This window comes from Dermochelys coriacea, chromosome 6 (assembly GCF_009764565.3).
Source record: "Dermochelys coriacea isolate rDerCor1 chromosome 6, rDerCor1.pri.v4, whole genome shotgun sequence".
NCBI lineage: Eukaryota > Metazoa > Chordata > Testudines > Dermochelyidae > Dermochelys > Dermochelys coriacea.
Window position 1 is genome coordinate 4,267,117 of NC_050073.1, and position 22,077 is coordinate 4,289,193.

Sequence of the window (22,077 nt, forward strand, 5' to 3'; positions counted from 1 at the left end):
GCTCCTTCTGGCTACGGGACTGAATTCCACACACGCATACCCCGCTCTAACTCAACAAATCCCACTCCTCTCCCAAAGCCAGGGGTAGAACCCGGGCGTCCTGACTCCCAATTCCTCACCACCTGCTCCCTAGTCCTCCAGGGCTATATTATGCAAATCATTCCCTGCATTTATTTGCATAGTGCCAGACACTCCCACTTAAAAATAAATATCATGAGTGGAACTAGTGCTGGTGAACGGAGTCCTAGATTTATCTCCATCAGCTTCCCTGATGCTGATCCATAGCAGGTGCACTTCCTGTAGGGGGTACAAGGGTCAGATCAGAGACTTCATAGACTCATAGATTCCAAGGCCAGAAGGGACCATTGTGATCGTCTAGTCTGACCTCCCGGGTAACACAGGCCAGAGAACTTCCCTGCATTAATTCCTGATTGAACTACGGCAGGACTTTCAGAAAAACGTCCAATCATGATTTTAAATGTCCAGTGATGGAGAATCCACCACAGCTCATGGCAAACTGTTCCAATGGTGAATTACGCTTCCTGTTAAAAATGTCGGCTTTATTTGCAGTTATAAGCCAAGTCTGCACTACCACTTACGGCGGCAAAACTGATGTTACTCAGGGGTATGAAAAAACCACACCTCTGAGTGACATAAGTTTCACTGGCGTAAGTGGCAGTGTGCAGAACGCTATGTCGGCAGGAGAGCTTCTCCCACAGACAGAGCTACCACCACTCATTGAGGGTGTTTAATTATGTTGACCGGAGAGCCAAATACAGAGGTAAAATGCAATAGAACCTCAGAGTTATGAACACCCAGGGAATGGAGGTTGTTCGTAACTCTGAAATGTTCATAGCTTGAACAAAACATTACAGTTCTTTCAAAAGTTTACAACTGAACATTGACTTCATAGAGCTTTGAAACTTTACTATGCAGAAGAAAAATGCAGCTTCCCCTTTACATTTTTAGTAGTTTGCATTTAACACAGCACCATACTGTATTTGCTTTTGGGGCGGGGGTGGGGTGGGGTGGGCTCTGCTGCTGCCTGGGTGCCTACTTCTGGTTCAAATGAAGTGTGGGGTTGGCTAGTCAGTTCGTAACTCTGGTGTTCATAACTCTGAGGTTCTCTTCCTGCTCGAGATTCCCCAGTTGATGCATACACGGATCGCAATAGCCCTTTTGGCCACAGCATCACACTGGTAAAATCTGTGTTGTGGGAGCCGAAGCTGAGACCCACTAAACTCATGTCACACAAGAAACAGGCAATGGATGGCAACACTGAATCCCTAATGCATTGGGTAGCTAACTAACTCCCCGCCATCCTCCGTGGGACTGGCTGGGGGAAGTGGGTGAGTGGGGAAACCCCTTTCCAATTGGCTGATCTTCCCCACCTCCTGATAGCCAAACAGGGCTGCTGCAGGAGGCAAGCAGGGCTGAGAGGAATTGTGGGAGAGAAGTAGGGAGTGTAAGAATCTCTCAGGTTGGCTTTTCTCTCCTCTCCCCTGGCTTTTCTGCCCTCTCCATCCCTGCAAGCCCAGACCTGGGATGGAGAGTCCCCTTGGAGCTGCCTCCTCCAGGATGGGAGACGATAAAGACTGTCCAGATTTGCAGGAGGAGCAGATGTGGGGCAAGGTGGGGTGCAGAATTGTGGGGCTGCGGGGTGAGGTTGGGAAATTGTGGGGCTGGTTGGACAAAAGAGGTGCTGAGAGGGCTGGGGCAGGCTCCCCCAGTCTTCCCTTCATCCCTTTTTAGGACACATCTCCCAATGTGTCTCTAAGTCCCCAGTCCCAGCCTCAAATCTCTCATCCTCATTCTCAGCCAAAACAACGTGTGACCTCCCCCCATGCCCTGAGAGGTCCCAGTTTCACAGACAGAGGAGACACGACCTTGAATCAGGAAGAAGCTGTGGTCGCTTAACAGCAGGAACATGCCAACCCCATCCATTTCCTGCCCATCAACCCCAGCCCACATCTTACCAAGCACACCTGCCCCATGGAGAGTGAGAGTCACACCTCCCCCCATCCCCTCCCAGAGAGACCCAACAAGTGGCCACATCTCAGTGCTGGCTGAGGGAATCCTTGTACAAACAGCCCCCAGGCTCTACCCCATAGGTGGCTGCATCTCAGCGCTGGGAAAATAACTTCAGGGATTTCATGCCTGCAAAATACAGATTTCATCTGCATTATAACATGTTTTTTGGTGTGTTATTTTCAAATAAAACCACCTCCAGAGAATGAGAATTATAATCCAGTGTCAAAACAGAGCCCTCACCTGCATATGCAAATAGATCCACACCAACTTCAGACCATGCCCTTCACTGTTCATTGCTTACCAACATAGCCTCTTTTACTCTGCTTAGGTTGGCACTGGGGGCCTGTTTCACACATTTTAACAATTTCGCTAGCTCATTGCTCATTTGTGGCCAGTACAGTCTCTCTCTGGCTCTGCATTGATATTTCTCCAGTTCCAAGCATCCTTCATGTCCTCTTGTGAGCATGTCAGCTTGTAACATCTTCAGCACTACTATTCTATTTCCTCTAAACAATATGCCATCACTAACAGACAGTTCTGCTTTGAACTGAAAATGTGGAGTTGATCGGGAATGTCCTGCCCACCCGACGGTAATAGTGTTAATTACCCTATGTAAAGTCTCATCGTTAGCTGTACCCTTAGCAAGTTCATTCCAAAACCTTTCTGAGACTGAGCACCAGACCCCACTCCCCTCTTAGAGCTGGGGATAGAACCCAGGAGTCCTGACAACAAACCCCTCCGCACCAGTTCATTCAAGTTTCCTTTGTATCTAGCCCTGGATGGCCATTTTATGCAAATTGCCCATGCATTCATTTGCATAGCAGCAGAAACGTCCATATGAAGAATAAATATAAGGAGTGTGTTTAGCACTGGTGAATGAAGCCCTTGATTTATCTCTTGCCAACCCGGATTCACAAGGGGAGGAGGACTTTCTGTAGGGTCGCAGGGGCAGATCAACCTTCATAGAATTACAGAATAGAATGCCAGAAGGAACCGCTGCGTTCATCTACCCTGACTTCCTGTGTAACACGAGCCAGAGAGCTTCTCTGAATTAATCCCTGTTTGAACTAGACTGGAACATTGAGAAAAAGATCCAATCTTGATGTAAAAATTGCCAGTGACGGGGAATCCACCACGACCCCTGATAAATTGTTCCAGTGGTTAATTATTCTCAATGTTACATCTCATTTCCAGTCTGAATTTGTCTAGCTTCAGCTTCCAGCCATGGATCATGTTAGACCCTCCTCTGCTAGATTGAAGAGCCCATCATCAAATATTCGTTTCCCACGCAGGTACTTATAGACTGAGATCATCACCCCTTGGCCTTTGCTTTGTTAATCTAAATAGCGATAGACTCAAGGAGCTCAATCCATCAGGCAGGTTTTCTAATGCTTTGATCATTCTCATGGCTGTTCTCTGAGCCCTCCCCAATTTATCAACTTCCTTCTTCAACTCTGGGCACCAGAACTGACAGACCAGGATTCCAGCAGCACTCGCATCACTAGCAAATACAGAGGTAAAATACCCTCTCTGCTCCTACTTGAGTTTCCCCTTCTTCTGCATCCAAGGATTGGCCACTGCATCGCAGTGGGAGCTCCTTGTCTCAGGCAGTTCTCGGTCTCTCTACCGAGTCTGTCAGCTAATGCAGGGTGGCCTGGTAAGCTTGTGCCCTGGGAGCCAGAGCTGAGACCCACCAAACTCATGTCACACAAGATACACCAAACAGCCCACCGGGGCAACAGTGAATTCCTAACACACAGCGTGGCCATCCCTCTGCAAGAATCCCCTGGGAGCTGCCCCCTCCAGGCCTGGGAGGTAGTAACAACACCCCAAGAGCTGTAGGAGGAGCAGATATGGGGCAAAGTGGGGTGCAGAATTGTGGAGCTGGGTGGGTGGGGCCTGGGGACAAAGGAGCTGAGGGTGGGGGAGGAGCTGAGGTGGCCTCCCCCATTCTTCCCTTCATCCCTTTTCAGACCCCATCTTCCTGTCCCCCCTGCCCAGCCCAGCCCATCCCCCTCACTCTCAGCCACCCCAAAGTCAGCCCCTCTCCATTCCCTGATGGGTCCAGCCCTCACAGACAATAGAGATGTGACAATAAAGCAGGAGGAAGCGGCTGTAGTTTTAAAGCAGGACTGCGCAATTGCAAACACTGCATCCACTTCACACTTACTGGACCCTCACCCCACATCCTACCGAGCACATACGCCCCACAGAGAAGGGGAGTCGCACCTGTGACGCACTCCCATCCCAGAGAGTCTGGGAGAACAGAACACAGAGGGAACTGCACCCAGGAATGCTGGTTATCAGCGCCCCCATCCCTCCTCTAAGCCACTAGAGCCCTATTCCCCTCCCAAATTTGGGGAGAGAACCTAGGACTCCTGATGCACAGGTCCCCTGCTGTAACCCACCAGACCCCACTCCCCCCCACCCGCCCAGAGTGAGCCAGCGATAGGACCCAGGAGTACCGACCGTCCAGCTGCTCCCATCCCCTGCCAGTGGGGTACTCGCTGGGCACCCATGTGGAGGAGCCCAGCATTTCCCAGTCCCTCTGGCTGGCACTTACCTGCGCACAGGTAGAGGAACAGAGGCAGGGGGTCCATCCGGTGCTGGGTGAGGGGTGTGTGTGGAGCAGGGAGTGAGAGGTTCAAGGGCGCTGCCTGGAGGGGAGGCAGCAGAGTGCAGAGGAAAGAGAAGTGATACTCGAAAGAGAGAAACACCGATGGGGTGGGGCGGGGGACGGACTCAGGAGTGTTATAGGGAGGGAGCAGAATGGAGAAAAGAAAAACTCAGCTACACTGAGACACCCAACTAGTCAGACACACACACAGCTACATGGAGACAGATGAAAAAACAAGTAAAAAAGACCAACCACATACACCCTGAACTCGCTGATACCCTCCCCCATCCCTGAGAGTGGTCAACTAGTTACACGCAGTGTTGCTAAATTTAGTCATTTTCCACCCTCACCCCCCGCCCTTTGTAAATTCAACACCCCTCTAATTTTAATTCTTGGGGAAAATACTGCTAATTCACCTACCCTGAGACAAACACACACAACTAGACAGACACCCATACAACTACCCTGAGACAGACACACAACCAGAAGATAGAACTCTGAGACAGACAAACACACACACAACTACACTGAGATAGTCAGATACACAATTAGACACACAACTGCAGTGAAAGACACACACAGCTAAACAGACAGACAACACTGAGACAGACATAGGACGATAATGAGACACACAAATCACACACACACAAAACAACACTAAGTCACCCAAATACAAACACACAATATGACACTGAGACAACCTGGCATGGACAGTCACAATCCAATGCTCCACTGACAGACAGACACCCAAAAACCACACAGACACCCACTCACACACCCCTCCACTGACACAAGCACACACACTTTTCTTACACCCAGTGGTGACCACTGGACAAACGTTCCCTCCCAGCCGTTCCTGCAGGAGCGAACCCCCCTGGACTGGTGCCTCCCCTTTGGCTGTATGAGCCGCTCGGCGTGAGAAGGGCAGAGGGCTCCCACCTGATCTGCACTGGTGGGGAGCTGGTACCCCAGCCCCGTGGCTGCTGCACCCTGTGGTGGCTCACAGGAGTGAACCAGGGCTCTGCTAGGCCAGGGCCATGATGGAGGAAACTCAGGGAGTGGGATGGGTTTACACTGGTGTCGGATTCACTTCTAAGTTGCGTTGCTGGATGACGGCTAACCAGCCCCTGTGCTCACCCGGGAGGTGGCTGCATCTCAGCACCAGGCAAGGAATCCCCACCCCAGAGGCAGCTGCATCTCAGCACCGGGCTAGTGATCCTGTATAAACAGCCCCCGGGCACCACTCCTGAGGCAGCTGATGCCCATTTACTCTGTGCTCCAGAGGAAAGCAGACAGGGGAGTCAGCGGCACTTCTAATTTCTCCAATTATTACCTACAGGGCCGGCCTTGTGGTTGGGTGACCACCCAGGGTGCCGTGGTTGGGGAGGGTGGGTGCCATCCGAGCGCCACAAGCTGGCAGGCCTGGGCTGCCAGAGAGGAGATGAATGCAGGTGAGCCCAGGGCTGAAGCCCCTGGACACACGGGCGGGCGTCGGTGGAGCTGCCAGCCTGGCAGGAAGTCATGGGCAACAGAGCTGGCCCCTGCGGAGCAAGCGGGCTGGCCCATGTCCCCCTTTCCTGCAGGGACGGGTGATACCGCACAACCGCTCTCCTCCAGCTAGATGGTCGGGGCAAATGGCCGGGGGAACCCCCAGGCTCAGAAACTCCTCCGTGTGCAGCCGGGCTCGGATCTGGGGCCAGAAGCTGGCCCTCGCGCCCTGTGCCCCATGCTGCTGTTCTCCAACTGCACTCAAGTACGAGTTCATCCAGGGTGCCATTTTCCCTGAAGCCAGCTCTGCTTATCTGGAACCCAGCCCCACAGGCCATTTGGCCCCCCAGCCTGTGACATGTGATCCAGGACCAGCTGCAGCAGAAAGGGAAGTGGAAAAACCACACACAGAGCCAGGACCCTGTTCCCCATTCAGAAAACACACAACGGGACCTTCATGCCTTTCCTAGTGCCCCTAAACCCACACAACAACAACCAACGACAACACCACCACCACAGTTTCTAGGCTGAGCATTTGTACAGGGATCCCTCCCCTGGAGCTTGTTCAGCTGCCTTTGGGGTGGGACACGGTATTGGGGGAAATCCCCCAAAGCAGGAAATGGGCAGGGAAAACATCTAGCTCAGGCACTATTCAAACCCATCTTTTCCTGTGCATGGGGCTGTCTACATTGTCTCAGAGCATCTGTCAAAGACACAATCCAAACCCTGGGCGCATGGTGTTTGAAGAGCAGGACACAGATCCTGCAGGCCTGAATGGGAAAGGGTCACTGTCCTATGGGCGTTTTGGGCTCCATCCTAGAGCAACAGAGAATTCTCTTCCTGCACCAGAATCCTATATGGTGTTTCCAGATACCCCTATAGAAAAGGCATCATCCCCTACTGACCACTGTAGGCTGCATATTTCTATTGCTTGTCTCTCGATTAAATTTGATAGACCAGCGAGCCCACTACAGAGACAGGCTGGGCTTGTGGTTCAGGAATTAAACTGGACTCAGGAACCAGGTCCTACTCCTGGCTCTGCTACAGACTCCTGGTATGAGATTGCACAAGTTACTGAATCTCTCTGGGGCTCTGTTTTCCCCAACTAAGGATAATAAGCCTTCCTTTGTTTACTTAGACTGAATTCTTTAGGGCAATGGTCGTCTCTCACTGTGTGTCTGCGCAGCACCCAGCACAGTTTGGACCTGACCTTAGTTGGGCTCGATGCAGCATCCCAGCCCAACGGGGGTCCCCAGCTCTCGGCCGGGCTCCGTGCAGTGCCTGGCCCCATCGGGGTGCCCAGCTCTCGGCCGGGCTCCGTGCAGTGCCTGGCATGACAGGGGGCCACTTTGACCCGGGAGAGAGGCACAAAGTGGAGTTGTTGGGAACACCAGGCATGGCCACTAGATAACTCAAGGGGATGGAAGACAACGAGTGTCGATGAAGCCCCCTCGCTCTAGGCCCAGATGCCCCCCCCTCCCTTTTCTGCCTGGAGATACTCACAGCCTTCAGGCTGAGAAATTTGCAACAGTGTATTGCAGGCACAGACTGGATGAAGCAAGATTAGGCCAAGCAGGACAGGAATGTTAGATAAGGCTGAACAAACTCCTCCATATATGGGGGAATAGATGATAAGAGGAAAAAGGGGAACTGGCTGGTATACCGGATTGGCTATATGGATACTTAAGACAGCTTGCTATTGGATAAGCATGCTAAAGAATGAATGTATAAAATATGTGTAACTGCTTGCACTGGTGTGCAGGATTTGAGATTGTTGTCTCCCTATACCGCTTGAAGCTTCAAATAAACTTTTCTACTTCTCCACCCCATTGTGATTATTGAGCGATGCACACCGGGCAACGAATCCAGCTGTTGCCTGCCTCGGGCATTTTGTGCCAGCAACAGTTTCAAGTCAGAGCAGGAGACAACTTGGAGCAGGGTCGGGAGGATAAATAAGGTTTATAGTGAGGACCCACAGAGACCTAATGCTGACTGGGGTATCTCTCAAAAAGAAAAGGAGTACTAGTGGCACCTTAGAGACTAACAAATTTATTTGAGCATAAGCTTTCGTGAGCTACAGCTCACTTCATCAGATGCATTTGAGCTGTAGCTCACGAAAGCTTATGCTCAAATAAATTTGTTAGTCTCTAAGGTGCCACAAGTACTCCTTTTCTTTTTGCGAATACAGACTAACACGGCTGCTACTCTGAAACCTGGGGTATCTCTAGCTCTCTCCATCTTTCTCTCACAAAGGAGTCATATCTGTCCTCAATCTAATTAAAAACCTAGGTTCCTCACGCCCAGCCTTTGAGTCAGAGTGAGGGGGGCTGAGTTGAGAAATTCACACATCAATTTCACACCCTTTTTTAGGCTATAGATTTGCAAGATGTGCACTACTGATACCTTTCTGAGATCACTTCCCCCCTTCCCTACACTCTGACAGATCAAAAAAATCTATACGTACATGGTGCCCCGTTTACACAAAGCTGGTGTTTGGGTGAGACGGCTCTGTAAAGCAGGGACAGGCCCGGAAAGGATTTTCAGGTTAAGGGATCACATGGATACTGATCCAGCTGGGATAAAGGCAGTGCCGTAGAAAGAGATAGGAACACAGGACTCCCCAGACCAGAGCACACTGAGGTCCATCTAGCTAGTGCTGGAGTCCTAAAGAAAGAAGTGCTGGAACACCAGGTAGCGGGAGGCCCCAGGAAAGGATCTAGGGTAGTGGGGTTGCTGGGAGGAAAATGGTTCCTGATGGTACTGGCCCCCGCATTTCCCTGCAAGGCCCCAGCTGCAGCAGCCTCAGAAAAGTCCCTGCCCGGCCCAGAGGACACTCTGCAGCCAGGAAGGGAAAGGAGCCACCTGGCCTGGGACCTACAGAAATTCCAGAACAGCTGTAACAAAGAGCCCCCCAGGCACGTATTACCCCTAGGGTGACCAGATAGCAAGTGTGAAAAACCAGGAAAGTTTTTTTTTTTGGCGGGGGCGGAGGTATAGTTGCATATATAAGACAAAACCCCTGATGTCCCATGTCAGAACATCTCACTGAAGGAGGTCGTGGGGGGTCTCTGACAAAAGGTAAGAACACGCCAATTGTTGTGAAATGTTTGTATAGGAAGCAATTTTAGAGCTATGTGACAGCTTGGCTATTGTGTCCCCAATCTACCTGGAGCGAAACCCACCACCGGAGAAGGGAGAGGCTGAGAGCGGACCCAATCAATATGAGAACAATGGACACCTGTGGCAACAGACGACGTTTACAATCTGGACTAGATGCAAGCTGGAGAATTCCAAAGACAAACACACACACACACACACACACACACCAGGCAAGCACTCAGAAGACAGGCCCCGCGGCTAAGAGACTGAGATCATGACTGCATAAAAGCAGAAGAAATGGCCCAAGTGGTTGTCCAATATGGAGGAGAGACTCAATCAGTCTCATAAAGAAAAGGAGTACTTGTGGCACCTTAGAGACTAACAAATTTATTAGAGCATAAGCTTTCGTGAGCTACAGCTCACTTCATCGAAATGCATCCGATGAAGTGAGCTGTAGCTCACGAAAGCTTATGCTCTAATAAATTTGTTAGTCTCTAAGGTGCCACAAGTACTCCTTTTCTTTTTGCGAATACAGACTAACACGGCTGCTACTCTGAAATCAGTCTCATGGCATTTGGATCCCAGCTTTTTGAACTGGACAAGAATGGCAAGAGCTAACAAGAAGGCAAGAGCTACCATATCCGATGGGAAAGTAACTTGTCAATAAGCATAAGGTTATGGTCACCTTCTTGGGCTGCAGTTCAGACCAGCGAGAAGTTGTGGCATCGCTTGTCCTGTAACCTTGCGAGCCTTAAAATGCTCAACTGCTGTAGCTCCCTATCTGGATGCTCCCAGCCAGCGACTCTGACTCCAGCCCCCTGCGCATTACAGCCCTACTCTGGTTTCTGCCAGCCTTGGTTACCACTAGACAAGTGACCCCAACATACCCCAGGTTTTCCCCAAAACCTTCTGCCTTGAAATGTCCAGCCCTGTTCTGGGACAGGCAGAGGAGTAATACAGACCACAGGTGCCGACTTTCTTCTTTCTAGGTGGGTGCTCCATCCCACCCCACTTCTTCCCACACCCTCCCTCAAGCATGCCCCTCCCTCACTCCACCTCCTCCCACCCCTGCTTCGCCCCTTCCCCCAGCGCCTCCCACCAAACAATTGATTGGCGGGTGGGTGCTGATCACCCACTTTTTTCTTTTTGATACAGACAATGGCTTCTTTAAAGAGACAAAAGCCCTTTGTTCCTTTAACTGGAGTGAATATTCACTTCTAGGCAAACACAGCACATGGCTGATTTAGAATAAAAGTAAAAGAAGTTTATTTCATCAAAATGAGTGAGCCTTTAAGTGAGTTCAGGGGTCAGGGATAAAGTCAGAAATGGTTACAAGTAAATGAAGTGAAAACCCCTTTCTAGTGACTCAGGTTTAACAAAACTACTGTCTTGGTTCAAAGTAAGATTCTTACCACACATCCTTCCAGCTAGATGGCTCCCCGCCCCCTACTCAGGACCTCCCACAAAGTCCAACGTGCTCAACTCCTTTGGCATCTTAGGTGAAAAATCCCTTGCGGGACTTTTCCCCTCTCCTTTATAGTCTAGGGCAGTTTTGAGATATATCCTCCCGAGAAACCGATGCCCCAGCTGTGGGGGAAGGTGCCAGGGAGTCTGATGGAAAACTTTCCAGCCTGGTCTCTTCCCTGCTGGAGCTTTCCACAATGCAAAGTGGATTGATCCACTCCTCACAGCCTCAGATATGGTAATGAGTGGCCACTTGACCATGATTGCACCTGTTTCTCATGGATACCCTTGACGTAGGCAACGGAGCATCCTGAAGGTAAAAACCTGAGGTCTCAAACTTAAGTCTACTCTCAAGGAAGACAGTGTAGAGAGCACAGGATGGGTTAGATTCACTGGGGGATACTGGGGAATGTTCTGCAGTGTTCTGGACTAGTTGGAGTTTCCTAAACACCGATGGCTTCATGCCCAGGTGACGGTCCATCACATTACTGTAGTCCAGCTGAGAGGTGGTGAATAGATGTACAACTGAGACCAGGTCTTTGTCCACCAGGGTGGGACGGAGTGTTCTAGATAGCCAGAGATAGTAGAAAAGGTTACCCACAGATGCTGCTATGTGAGAGATCAGCGTCAACAGGGAATCCAAGAGTACTCCTAGACTATAGACTGAACTGACTGATTGTGAGGGTGCTTGTTCAACTGGAGGAGACTGTGCCAGGGCTGTGAACTCTTGAAAGGACTTTCCTCTGCCCACCAGCAACGCTCCTTGTCTTGCTCGGGTTCAGCTTCAGCCAGCTGTTCTTAACCATGAGTTGATCTCATCCAAGCACTGGCCATTTTTGGTGGTAGTGGTGTGTTGGTGTGTGAGCAAGGGTTTGTAGAGCTGTGTCTCATCTGCATATTGCTTGCACTTGAGTCCATCTGACCAGTTCACCTTGCAGTTGCATGTAGATATTGAAAAGGACTAGACAGAATTGATCCTTGTGGGACTCCAGTATCTTTCTGGGTATCAAAGTCCCTCATTCCTTATGGTTTAAACTTCTGAGTGGCCTTCCCTTGTCCCTTTCTGGCTTGGGAAATGGCTTCCCATTTCCAGTTCTCACTAAATAAAGTTCATTTAATTGCTCCTTCAATTTAGTCTGAAAGAAAGGTGCTTAACACTCCTATCAGCTATGTCAATAAATCAAAGAGCCATCTGATGGCAGCTATTAGCGTCTTCCTTAGGGCACATTTCTAAATGGCTTTGTCCCTTTTGCATTGAGTGGTTCATCAATATTCAGGGTCTCATGGGTTTTTTCTGTTAGAAGGTTACATTAATGATGGAGTCAGGTATTCCTTTGATGCAGTCCTGTTTGTTTCCAAAGAACATATAAAATCCTGTTTCCCTGAACACAGCAGGACTCAAACAGCAGGAGGCAGTTTCTTTGCTCTCACCCCCCAACCCCCTTTCTAGCTAGCACTCTGTCCAAAACCTCTCTCACCTTTTAGTCAGGGTCAAGTTTTCAGTGCTTCTGTGGCTAGTAGAAAAGGAGTACTTGCGGCACCTTAGAGACTAACAAATTTATTAGAGCATAAGCTTTCGTGAGCTACAGCTCACTTCATCGCTAATGCTCTAATAAATTTGTTAGTCTCTAAGGTGCCAAAAGTACTCCTTTTCTTTTTGCGAATACAGACTAACACGGCTGCTACTCTGAAATCTGTGGCTAGTGTTTCCTTGCTGACTTCTGTTTCCTTCTGTTCACACACAGAGCACCCAGAAAACCCCTCCCCCGCCCACAGCTCAGTTTCCGACTGGTCTTTCATGACCTGCATTTTGAGCAGCGGCTCCCATGGATTCAGCTAGCCATTTCATAAAGGAGCTTGATGGTTTGTTTCTTACATGTATCCTGAATGAAGGGCAGTTTGAATTAGGGTTGATCCAACTCAGAAAATTACCCTCCCTTCTCAGAGAAGACATAATTTAGCAAATTACCAATGATACAGTCTTAAATATTTCTATATTGACACAGCGTCTTTATGTCAGGATGTTTTTCACACCAACTCAGATTTGATCTTACAAAATATTGCATCGGAGATGGGAGTGTTTCAGCTGTGAGCAGACAGCATCCTCTCCCCATACGACAGTGAAAGTTATCTTCCACCGTGGCTGTGTTTGCCAAATCATTTTCCAGTCTCGCTGATATCAAGGTCCTCTATTTGGGAAGCTTTTCAATGTTCTGGAGTCCATTCCTGTAAACCCCCACCACCCGCCATTCACTGGTCCAACAGGTGAGCCAGGAACATTTTCATTTCTGCAAGTTATGGGGAGAGAGAGGAGACAGCCACTTCTTCCTAATCACACCCGTCCCCATTGAGCACTAATTCCTTGCTCTCTGCTTAGGGGCGTGCTTGTCGTTCGCATCTCAGCAAGGCCATCTAGATATTGTGAATCATACCACTAGACTTTGGCAGTAATAAGCTCTGGCCCTCCCCGGTGCTTTGTGTTCTTGTGTCAATACTGCCCCCGAGCCATCTGTGTCCAATATGAAAGGGGATTTGAAACCTGGGTAGGCCCAGACAGGAGCAGTCACAGGAGCCTTTGTCCAAATCTGAGAATGCTACGTCACATTCTGCTGGCCACTGGAACATCTCACCCAGCCTGCGCAATGGATTTGCAACACTGGCACAGGCACGGACAAATCTTCTGCAATAGAAGCAGAGCCCTACAATGGGCTTTGGACCACTTAAACACCTCGAACCTGGCCCTTTAGCTCAGAAAGCAGAGAGAGGCTTTACGCTAAAGTTCAGTCCTTGCAGATGACTTGCCCCAAAGAAATGTAGAGATGGGGCATCTGAGGGTGAAGAGCTCCCTGTTCAACATTGGGTCTTAGACAGCGCTCATCACTGGAGTATCTGAGTGCCTTCCACTCATGCATTCTGCAATGGGACTAAGAGAGAGGGATGGGATAGATACATAGGGAGCTTGTGGGGTGGGGAGTGAATAGATGCAAGGCACCCGTGGCATGTGCTGTGAGCTCTGCTTGCAGAGGCAACAAAGGTGTGAGATCCTCTTGCATGTGTGTACACACACACACACACAGCTCTATGCTTGAGAAGGCACGATCAAAGAAATGCCCCTGATGCTTGGAATGAAGGGTGGGGAGATTTGGAATGGTCTGTAGTCACTGGGGAGTTTGTTCCAGCCTGGGATCAGGCCCTGAGAAAGTTCTGTGTCCAGCACAGATGAGTCTACCTCAATGACAGTAGCAATTAGGACAGCCCCAGGCATGGTCCAGGCCCCCATTGCACTGCACGGTATAGTATTTATTAGGTGTATTGTGGTAGCACCTAGGAGCCCAGTCATTGACCAGGATACAGTTGTTCTAAGCACTGAACATTATTTACTGGGTGAATTACGGAAGCATGTAGGCTACCTGCCCATGGACCAGGACTATGTTAGGTACTGGACATTTATTAGGTATATTACAGTAGCACCTAGGCCACCACATCCCCATGGTTTTAGGCACTGTACAGAGGCAGAACAAGAAGACCCAGAGGAGCAGACTTGCCAACCCTGATCCTTATCTTGAAGCTTGAGATGTTTCTCGATTCCCTGGGACCAAGCCTTGAAGCTAAGGACCAAGCCTGTGAACCAGATTCAGTATTCTCAAGGTATGGAAACTAAGTCAGATTCAGGTGGGCATGAATTTAAGGTGCAGTGTTCCACTTTCAACGTGGGTGAAACCGAACAGGAACAAGACCCTCCTTTTCTGGAATCGGCGTGTCCGTACATGGCATCGGTCAGGAGTTGCTCCTGAAAGGAAGCTGGTGGAGGGAGTGGACAGGTCTGATACACGCCCAATATCCTGCACTGCAGTGTTCTGTACCAGCTGTTCCTAAGTACCAAAGCTTTGGGTGGTAAAGCCAACAGGGACTGTCCGTCATGGGCTTCCCCCTGCTGACTGCAGCACCTTCTCTAGTCAGGGCACTCATCGGGCTGCTGCCCTGAGTGCAGTCCTTGCAGCCAGGACTGAGCTCTGATTGCAATTTCCCCCCGCTGAAATTTCCCCCCATTGTGGCTTCCCTGATGTTCCATAAGGCTGGAGCCAGGAGCCCTCACCAGCCTGGGGCTTCCCCCTTGTGTTGATCCTCTGGCAGTTAATAAGCTCTCCATTTGAGTTGGATTGAGCCCTGCTGTGGCAGGGTTGTCCTTGGCTGTGCCCCCTTGTGGCCTACCATCCCTAGTTGGGACACTGATAATGGCCCTAAGCAGTAGTACCAAGGGTCTGCCATCCTTCCCAGGCCACCCTACCAACCCCACTCTCTCGCGCAGAGTGCTGACCCTCCAGATTGTCTCCCTGGAGGCCTAGCTCCTACCCAAGCCTGGAGGCTCTTCCCTAGGCTAGATCCTTATTCCCAGTCTGCCTCCAGGCTATCCGCCTCTCCAGGGCTTGCCCCTGGAGTCTCCTTCTCTCCTGCCACCCTTTCCCTAACCCAGCTCCCCCAGGGTTAGGTGTGCAGGAGACACAGAAGTTTTTCCAGCAGGGGGAGCTCTCCTTGGGGCAGGGGGCCTTGGGGGACCACACGACTGGGAATACAGCTAATGGAGGTATATCCCCAGCAGGGCTGCTCTCCCCTTTATAGAGATCCCCCATCTCCTCCCCAGCTGGATCTGATCATTGACTTGAACTGGTTGATCAGGAGCAGCTGACCAGGGCTGAGCCCAACTCCCCTTAAAGGGCCAGCCTTTCAGCCTGTGACACCACTCTGAGCACACTGGTGGGTCTTCTTCTGTCTGCTCAGGACAGCAGGCTGGGTGAACCCTCTCTCATACTAGGGGCACGTATAGGGTCTCTCTGCCAGGATCCCAACAAGAGCAGTCAGGGCCAGGGGTCAGAGCAGGGGCAAACCTGAGGCTAGGCATAGCCGAGGAGTCCATAGTCAGGTCCAGACAAGGGTCAATATGGAGGGTCAGGGTTCAAGTCGGGTTTCAGGATCTGAGTCAGGAGGCAAAGTCCAAATCAAGCCAGGAGCTGAAGAGCATGGGCCAGGAGCAGTCATGGCTGCTACAGAAGACCAACACCACTGCCTGGGCAGAGACCAAAATGCCCCTTGGGTTTATATAGGGCAGGGATCCAATCAGGAGCCTTGGGGCTGCTGCCTGTCAAACCCTTGAGGTAGAACAGCCCATGGTCTGTGTCCACAGCAGGTCATGGGAGGTGGAGCAGAGGCTGGTTATAGCTACTACTGGGTGTCAGCCTGGCGTTATCAGCTGCCTGGTAATACTACTGGCCTGGCTCTAGACTCAGGGAGTCTTACGTTTACTGCTCCCCCCCCACCTCACTAGGGGTGCCTCCTGCTGGCCTCGGTTTGGCAGGTTTGTAGGATTTTGTGCCAAAACCACAACACAAACCGTGGACCACAAATCATGGAAGGCTGCCATGAAGTTGGGTGTGTGATCTCGGGATGCAGGAACCCAGGATTGCTCCTCCAGGCCAGAACCCTCCCAGCCTATAAGGAGCCGTGTCTGATTTTTGAGACCAGTACCTCATGCAACTCATACTCATTCTGTCCTCAGACCCGTACTGGAGGGGGCGGTGGTTGAGCCTGTTCAGTCCAAATCAAGCTGAGGTCAAGCCAGGAGTTCCAGAGCATAGAACAGGAACAGTCATAGCAGCTACCAAAGAACCATGCTGCTGCCTGGACACTTCCTGGACCATCTCTTGGGTTTTTATGGGACAGGGAGCCAATCAGGAGCCATGGGGCTGCTGCCTGTCAAACCCATGAGGCGGAACTTCCCATGGTCTGTGTCCACAACATAACCTCATAACATGGGGTACAGACATTTCAGTGAGATCAATGCCTGCAGCAACTTACACAAGCATTTCATAAAGTCTAAATACAGAACACTATACACATTTTTCAAACAGATGTGTTTTAACACAGCCAAATGCAAAGCTGTATATCCATGACCAAAGAGAATATCTTTCCCATTTACTGGATGGGGGCCTGTACCCTGGAAAGCAATGACTCTGAAAAGCTCGTAGGGGGTGTGATTAGGGCTCTGGGCATGTCATGGCATTAAAACTGTCATGGATGCCCTGATTTTCATTTGTGCCTGAGACATTTTTGTGAGAGACTGTCCAACATGATGCAGAGGGGAGGCCCAGGGGGAAGAACTGGAGAGGGAGTCTCCTAAACACCGATGGTTTGATTGTGGGTGGGGTTTCATTTGAGATGAGAGTCACCGTGATGCAGCAGAGCTCTCCACATCTTCACGGTGACCATGATTCTTTTCTGCGGGTTCCGCATTTCCCCCGTCCCCGGAGAATGGATCCGAGGTGGACACTAGATCTTGGAACAAACACAGCTGTCCACAGCATCCTGGGAACTGCCCAATGTAGGGAGCTGATCAGGGAGGTCAAAGTGCCCCAGACTGGCTGAGCACCACTGTGGCGTTCTGTACCTCGGGGGAATACCATGCACCCCCATATTCATCTTTATAAAATGATTGTGTGGTATCCAGTGCAAAGTTTGTCGTGTTGGAAGGCTCATAATGCACAGAACATGGTTGTTACAGTGATGTTATAGTAATTGTTACAGTCATGTTATAGTAAGGTTATAGGTTATAATTTCACGTACTGTACGAAGTTATGAGGCTGAAAATGTATCCTCATGGCTTAAAGCAAGCCCATGCAAAAAATCTCCAAGAACTCTCAGGGCACGGATGGGACAAACCCAGCCCAGCCTCACAGGAACAATGGACACTGGCTTAGGCCGCAACAAAATTATCTGTTAGACCCTCGAGGGAGTCACCCCCTTCCTTTGAACAGTTTGGGACTGAGGTGAGGTAATGCTCACCTGACTCTGAAGGGGGTGGGGGTGTGGGCAAAGCCAAGAAGAGAGAAAGGACATGATAAAAGGGAGAGATATTTTGCCATGCTCTCTCTCTTCCACCTCCATCTACAGACACCACCACCACCAAGTGACTGAAGCGCTGATCAAAGAGGAGAACCTGGATAAAGAGCAACCAGCCAACCTATGGTGAGAAGCATCTACGTTGTAAGGACATTGAAAGTGTTAAGATCAGTTTAGAATGCGTTTTGCTTTTATTTCATTTAAACAAATCTGATTTGTTATGCTTTGACTTATAATCACTTAAATCAACCTTTATAGTTAATAAATCTGTTTGTTTATTCTACCTGAAGCAGTCCATTTGGTTTGCAGTGTGTCAGAGACTCCCCTTGGGATAACAAGCCTGGTACATAGCAATTTCTTTGTTATATTGACAAACTTATATAAGCTTGCAGCAGCCAGCAGGCATAACTGGACACTGCAAGATGGAGGTTCCCAGGGTTGTGTCTGGGACCGGAGATATTGGCTAGAGTCATTCGCTTGCAAGTAGCGGGGAGTAGCTTACATGCCAGAGGCTGTGCGTGAACAGCCCAGGAGTGGGGGTTCTCACAGCAGAGCAAGGTAAGGCTGGCTCCCAGAGTCAAGGATTGGAGAGGCCTATCAGATCACCGGTCCAGATAACACCAGAGGGGAATGTCACAACCACCCCAGAGGGAAGGACTCCAACTGGTCTGGGGACTAAGGTGTGGCCCTGAGTCAAGAGATTTGGGTTTGACTCCTGGCTCTATCCCAGACCCCGTTCTCTCTGTGCCAGCTCAGTGCCCTGGCGGAAAGGAAGAGCTGATGTGGATCTCAACAGCAGGAGGAGATCCCATCCCTTCCTCATGCCAAAGCCCCAGCCCCAGCCTCAGAAGTTGAAGGGGAATCCTTATTGTAAGCACTGTAGAGGGTCTATGACACACACAGTTGAATAGATCTCAATCTACCTCTGCCTGTGAAGTCAGTGTCCCACTCCCCATGTGGGACATTCCCTGGGGAGATCCAGGGTTGTGAGGCACCTGCCCTTAGTGTAAGGGGACTGTTGCCCCCAACTAACATTCAGTGGGGGAGTTTTGGTTGGCTAGCTCCCAGTACTAAAAAGGGGGAAGGGTCGATGGGGAATCAGGACCCTGAGACTGACAGCCCCCAGGAACAATGGGGAGAGGCCAATGCTCCAGGTCAGCCGGAATGACAGGGCGGGCATCCTAATCAGAGAGTCAGGAGGCCAGGGAGGTCTCGTCCTCCGTGTGAGTTGGATTTGCCTGGGTCAGACAGAGTGGGGCCGAGCTAAGGAGAAAGCAGGGGCCCAAGCTGAGCTGGGGAGCAGAGCTGGGCCAGATCCAGAGGGACCAGACCCTGTCCTGGGAGCACAGCTGCAGCCCCAAAGCCAGAGGCACAGCCCAGAGAGAGCAGACTTGCCCTGGGAGCAGAGCTGCAGCAACCAGAGCCAGAGGGGCCAGAGAAGCAGCCCAGGAAGCAGGTCAGTGCTGGGAGCAGAGTCACAGAAGCAGCCTGCAAAGCAGACCTATCCTGGGAGTAGAGCTGCAGCAACCAGAGGCAGAAAGGCCAGAGAAGCAGCCCAGGAAGCTGGAGGCAGAGCAGCAGCAGCAGTGCAGAGACTGAGTGGCGTAGCTGGGGCTGGAGGAGTCTGGAGTTGGGTGCGATGAGCAGCTGGGGAGAGCAAGGGGGACTCTGGGCAGCAGGCCCAGCACAGGGAGATGCCTCAGCCAAGGGGCTCTGCAGGCCAGGCTTGGATCGTAACCCCGACAGGCCGGGGGTGACACTGGGAAGAAGGGTCCTACTACTTAGAGCCTGAGGGCGTGTGGCCACCACCAGAGCAAGTGTCCAACCCACAGCAACCCTACAGCACAGCCAGGGCCTGAGAAGGAGCCTGGGACTTGCAAGGAACAGACTGTGAACTGCCCTGACGTTCCAGAGATGCTGTTTGTGATGTTCCCTGCCACCGAGCGGGGTTATGTGTTTCCTTTAACCTTTCCCATTGTTCCTTATTCTTTTTAAAATTAATTGTTGATTAAATAACTTGCATTTGCTTTAACTTGTATGTAATGGTCAGTGGGTGAGAGAAGTGCCCCGTGCAGAGAGAGGACCCCGGAGTGAGGACACCCTAGCCCCTGTCCTAGGTGACCACAGCAGGGTTGGGGGTCGAGCCCCCCAGGAATCCTGGCCCCAGCCTCGTTGGAGTTACGAGGACTCTGCCAGACAGGAGAGTGGAAGGGGAGTCCTCAAGGGCAGGGAGGCCACTGGGTAAAGGAAGTGGGAGCAAGGACTCAGATCCTTTCGCTAGCCCACTTCACCGGGGTAGTGCAGAAGCCAGGAAAGTTCTCCAGAAGAGCAGGACTATTCCCCCGCTTACATTAGCATGAAGCAGCTGTGGCTGTGCCAGCTGGGGGCCAGCTCCCCGACTCTCCCATCTACAGGCACCACACGACCTCCCCTCTCCGCCCACACAGGCTCTGCTGTCTCTGCAGCTTAGAGAGGAACAGTCCTCTGAGCACCCCCTGGCAGTGCCCAGACCTGGTCCCCTGGACATTAACAGCATTACCAGGTCCTGGAAGAGGGGGGACTAGAGGGCCTTGGCCCCATCACTTTTTACCAGCCATAAAAGCAAGTGGTGGGGGGCGGAGAGGAGCGAGCAGGGGCGGGGTCTTTGTGAGAAGAGGTGGCACAGGGGCAGGGCCTCAGGGAAAGAGGCAGTCCAGAGGCAGTGTCTGAGGGGGAATAGGTGGTGCGAGGGCAGGGGCTTGGAGAAGAGGGCAGCTTCGGGGGAAGGAGTGATATAAGGGTGGGGGCTTGGGGGAAAGAGCGGTGCAGGAGCAGGACCTCAGGGGAACAGGCTGCATGGGGAGTGGGCTAATGGTTCAAGCAATGGTGCCCCCCTGAACTTTTAGGGAGCTTCCATCACCCCTGACAAAGCCTGCTGTTCCCACAGCAACAGTACACCCCAGCACACCGGTTACACCCTGTGCACAGCTCCACACAACACACAGCACCTAGAGTCATTTCTAGAGGAAGCCGCTCTAAGTGTAACCAAGGGCAGAGAGTCACAGGCAGCAAACAGGACTACAGGACACAATGGGTGACAGGTGCCCTAAAATCCTAACCTGGTCCAGAGCTTCAGCGCACTAACAAGATCCCCTCTTGGCTAACAAGGTACTTTTGCCCCCAAAGCCCTCCACCAGCATGGCTGAGACCCTTCTTCCATGAGATCAACGCTGGCAACTTGTCTTCCAGATGAAGGATGCCAGGGTGTCTTTCTGCACCCCCAGATATACCCCTCCGACCTTTGCTGTCCACCTGAAAACAGTCTTCCTCCACACATACTTTATCTCTTCCAGTTAATTTTCCATCTGAAGTCCCCACAAGCTCTTCATTAACATTTGACTCAGTGTGCTAATAGACATCTATGGTAAAACACACACCACGCAATGGGCAGCTAGGGCGATAAGTAGGACCCTATCAATTTCACGGCTCTGAAAAATGTGTCACGGACCGTGAAATAAGACCTTTTCAGTGAAATCTGATCTCCCCCGTGCTTCTGGGAGTGTCCCAGCCGAGAGCTCTGAGCTGTGAGTCCCAGCTGGGCTGGGAAGGGACAGGACTTCCTCTTCACCTATACGGCTGCTAGGGGCAGGGAGGGAGATCACACCCATCTCTGGGTACCTTTTGGGTTGGGACTGCCAGGGTCACAGCACTGTGAAATGTCAGCTGTAAACATCTGAAAACATGAAACTGCCCAATTTTAAAACCCTCTAACCACAAAATCGATGAAAATGGACCGTGAATTTGGTAGGGCCCTAGCAAGAAGTGTCTTCCACCTCCCAGCTGGAGAAGTGCGTCTCAAGGGATGCTGCCTCCGAGAGACCTGCCTTTAAACGGCAAGACCTAGAGAACATAATACCATGTCCCCAAGGAGGAGCTATATTCCCCCACCCCACTCCTGGCCCACATCCCACTGGCGGGGGAGCCGATGTTGGGTACATCTGATCTGATCTCTCCGAACTCTGCTGCACCATGGGGCGAAGGAGGGAGCCTGTGCAACTGAGCCCAGCAGGGTTCTCCCCCCTCCCCTCCCCTCCCCTGCCTTCCCCTCCCCAGACAGCTCCTGGGCAGCACAGGGAAGTCCCTGCAGTTGATTTTCCCTGGTGGTGGCAGCATGACTATTGGTCCTTTATTGTTTCAATCTTGGGGCAGGGTGATTAAAGGAATGTAAACTATCAAGGAAGTTGTGGGTTTCTGTTTCTTCCGATTCCCATCTTGCAGGCAATACTGGGACAGTATGTCAGAAGAGAAGGTTTACGGGGGACCCGCAGCAGCCATCCTGGCCCGACGGAGCTCTCCTGATCCAAGAAGAGGTGGAGGGTGGAGCTAGAGAGCTCCAGAACTTGTCCCCTTTTGCAAGGCTAAAAACGGACAAATGGCTTCATATTGTGATGTGAGCCATCCAGGCCGCTGCCTCCTCACACCCCCCACCCCCACCCCACAGGGTC

General features: G+C 51.3%; 1 protein-coding gene and 1 long non-coding RNA gene across 8 annotated transcripts in view; one reads left to right on the forward strand and one right to left on the reverse strand.

Annotated features, from left to right (window-relative positions):
• LOC119856494 (integrin alpha-D-like) overlaps positions 1 to 4,859 on the reverse strand; it is a 73,560-nt gene extending 68,701 nt beyond the window's left edge. For 2 of the 7 annotated variants that reach the window (XM_043517216.1, XM_043517217.1), the window contains exon 1: positions 4,595 to 4,855. In XM_043517216.1, coding sequence (XP_043373151.1) covers positions 4,595 to 4,631 — 37 coding nt within the window. In that variant the 5' untranslated portion in view covers positions 4,632 to 4,855. Of the gene's footprint in view, positions 1 to 4,594 lie in introns of all 7 variants that reach the window. The other 5 variants (XM_043517221.1, XM_043517218.1, XM_043517219.1 and 2 more) reach the window with 5 other exon arrangements.
• On the forward strand, positions 507 to 13,431 carry LOC122460791. Its single transcript, XR_006282296.1, has 3 exons — positions 507 to 519; positions 1,347 to 1,349; positions 13,138 to 13,431. It is a non-coding gene; the product is annotated as an uncharacterized LOC122460791 (long non-coding RNA).
• Positions 13,432 to 22,077: the final 8,646 nt, after the last annotated feature.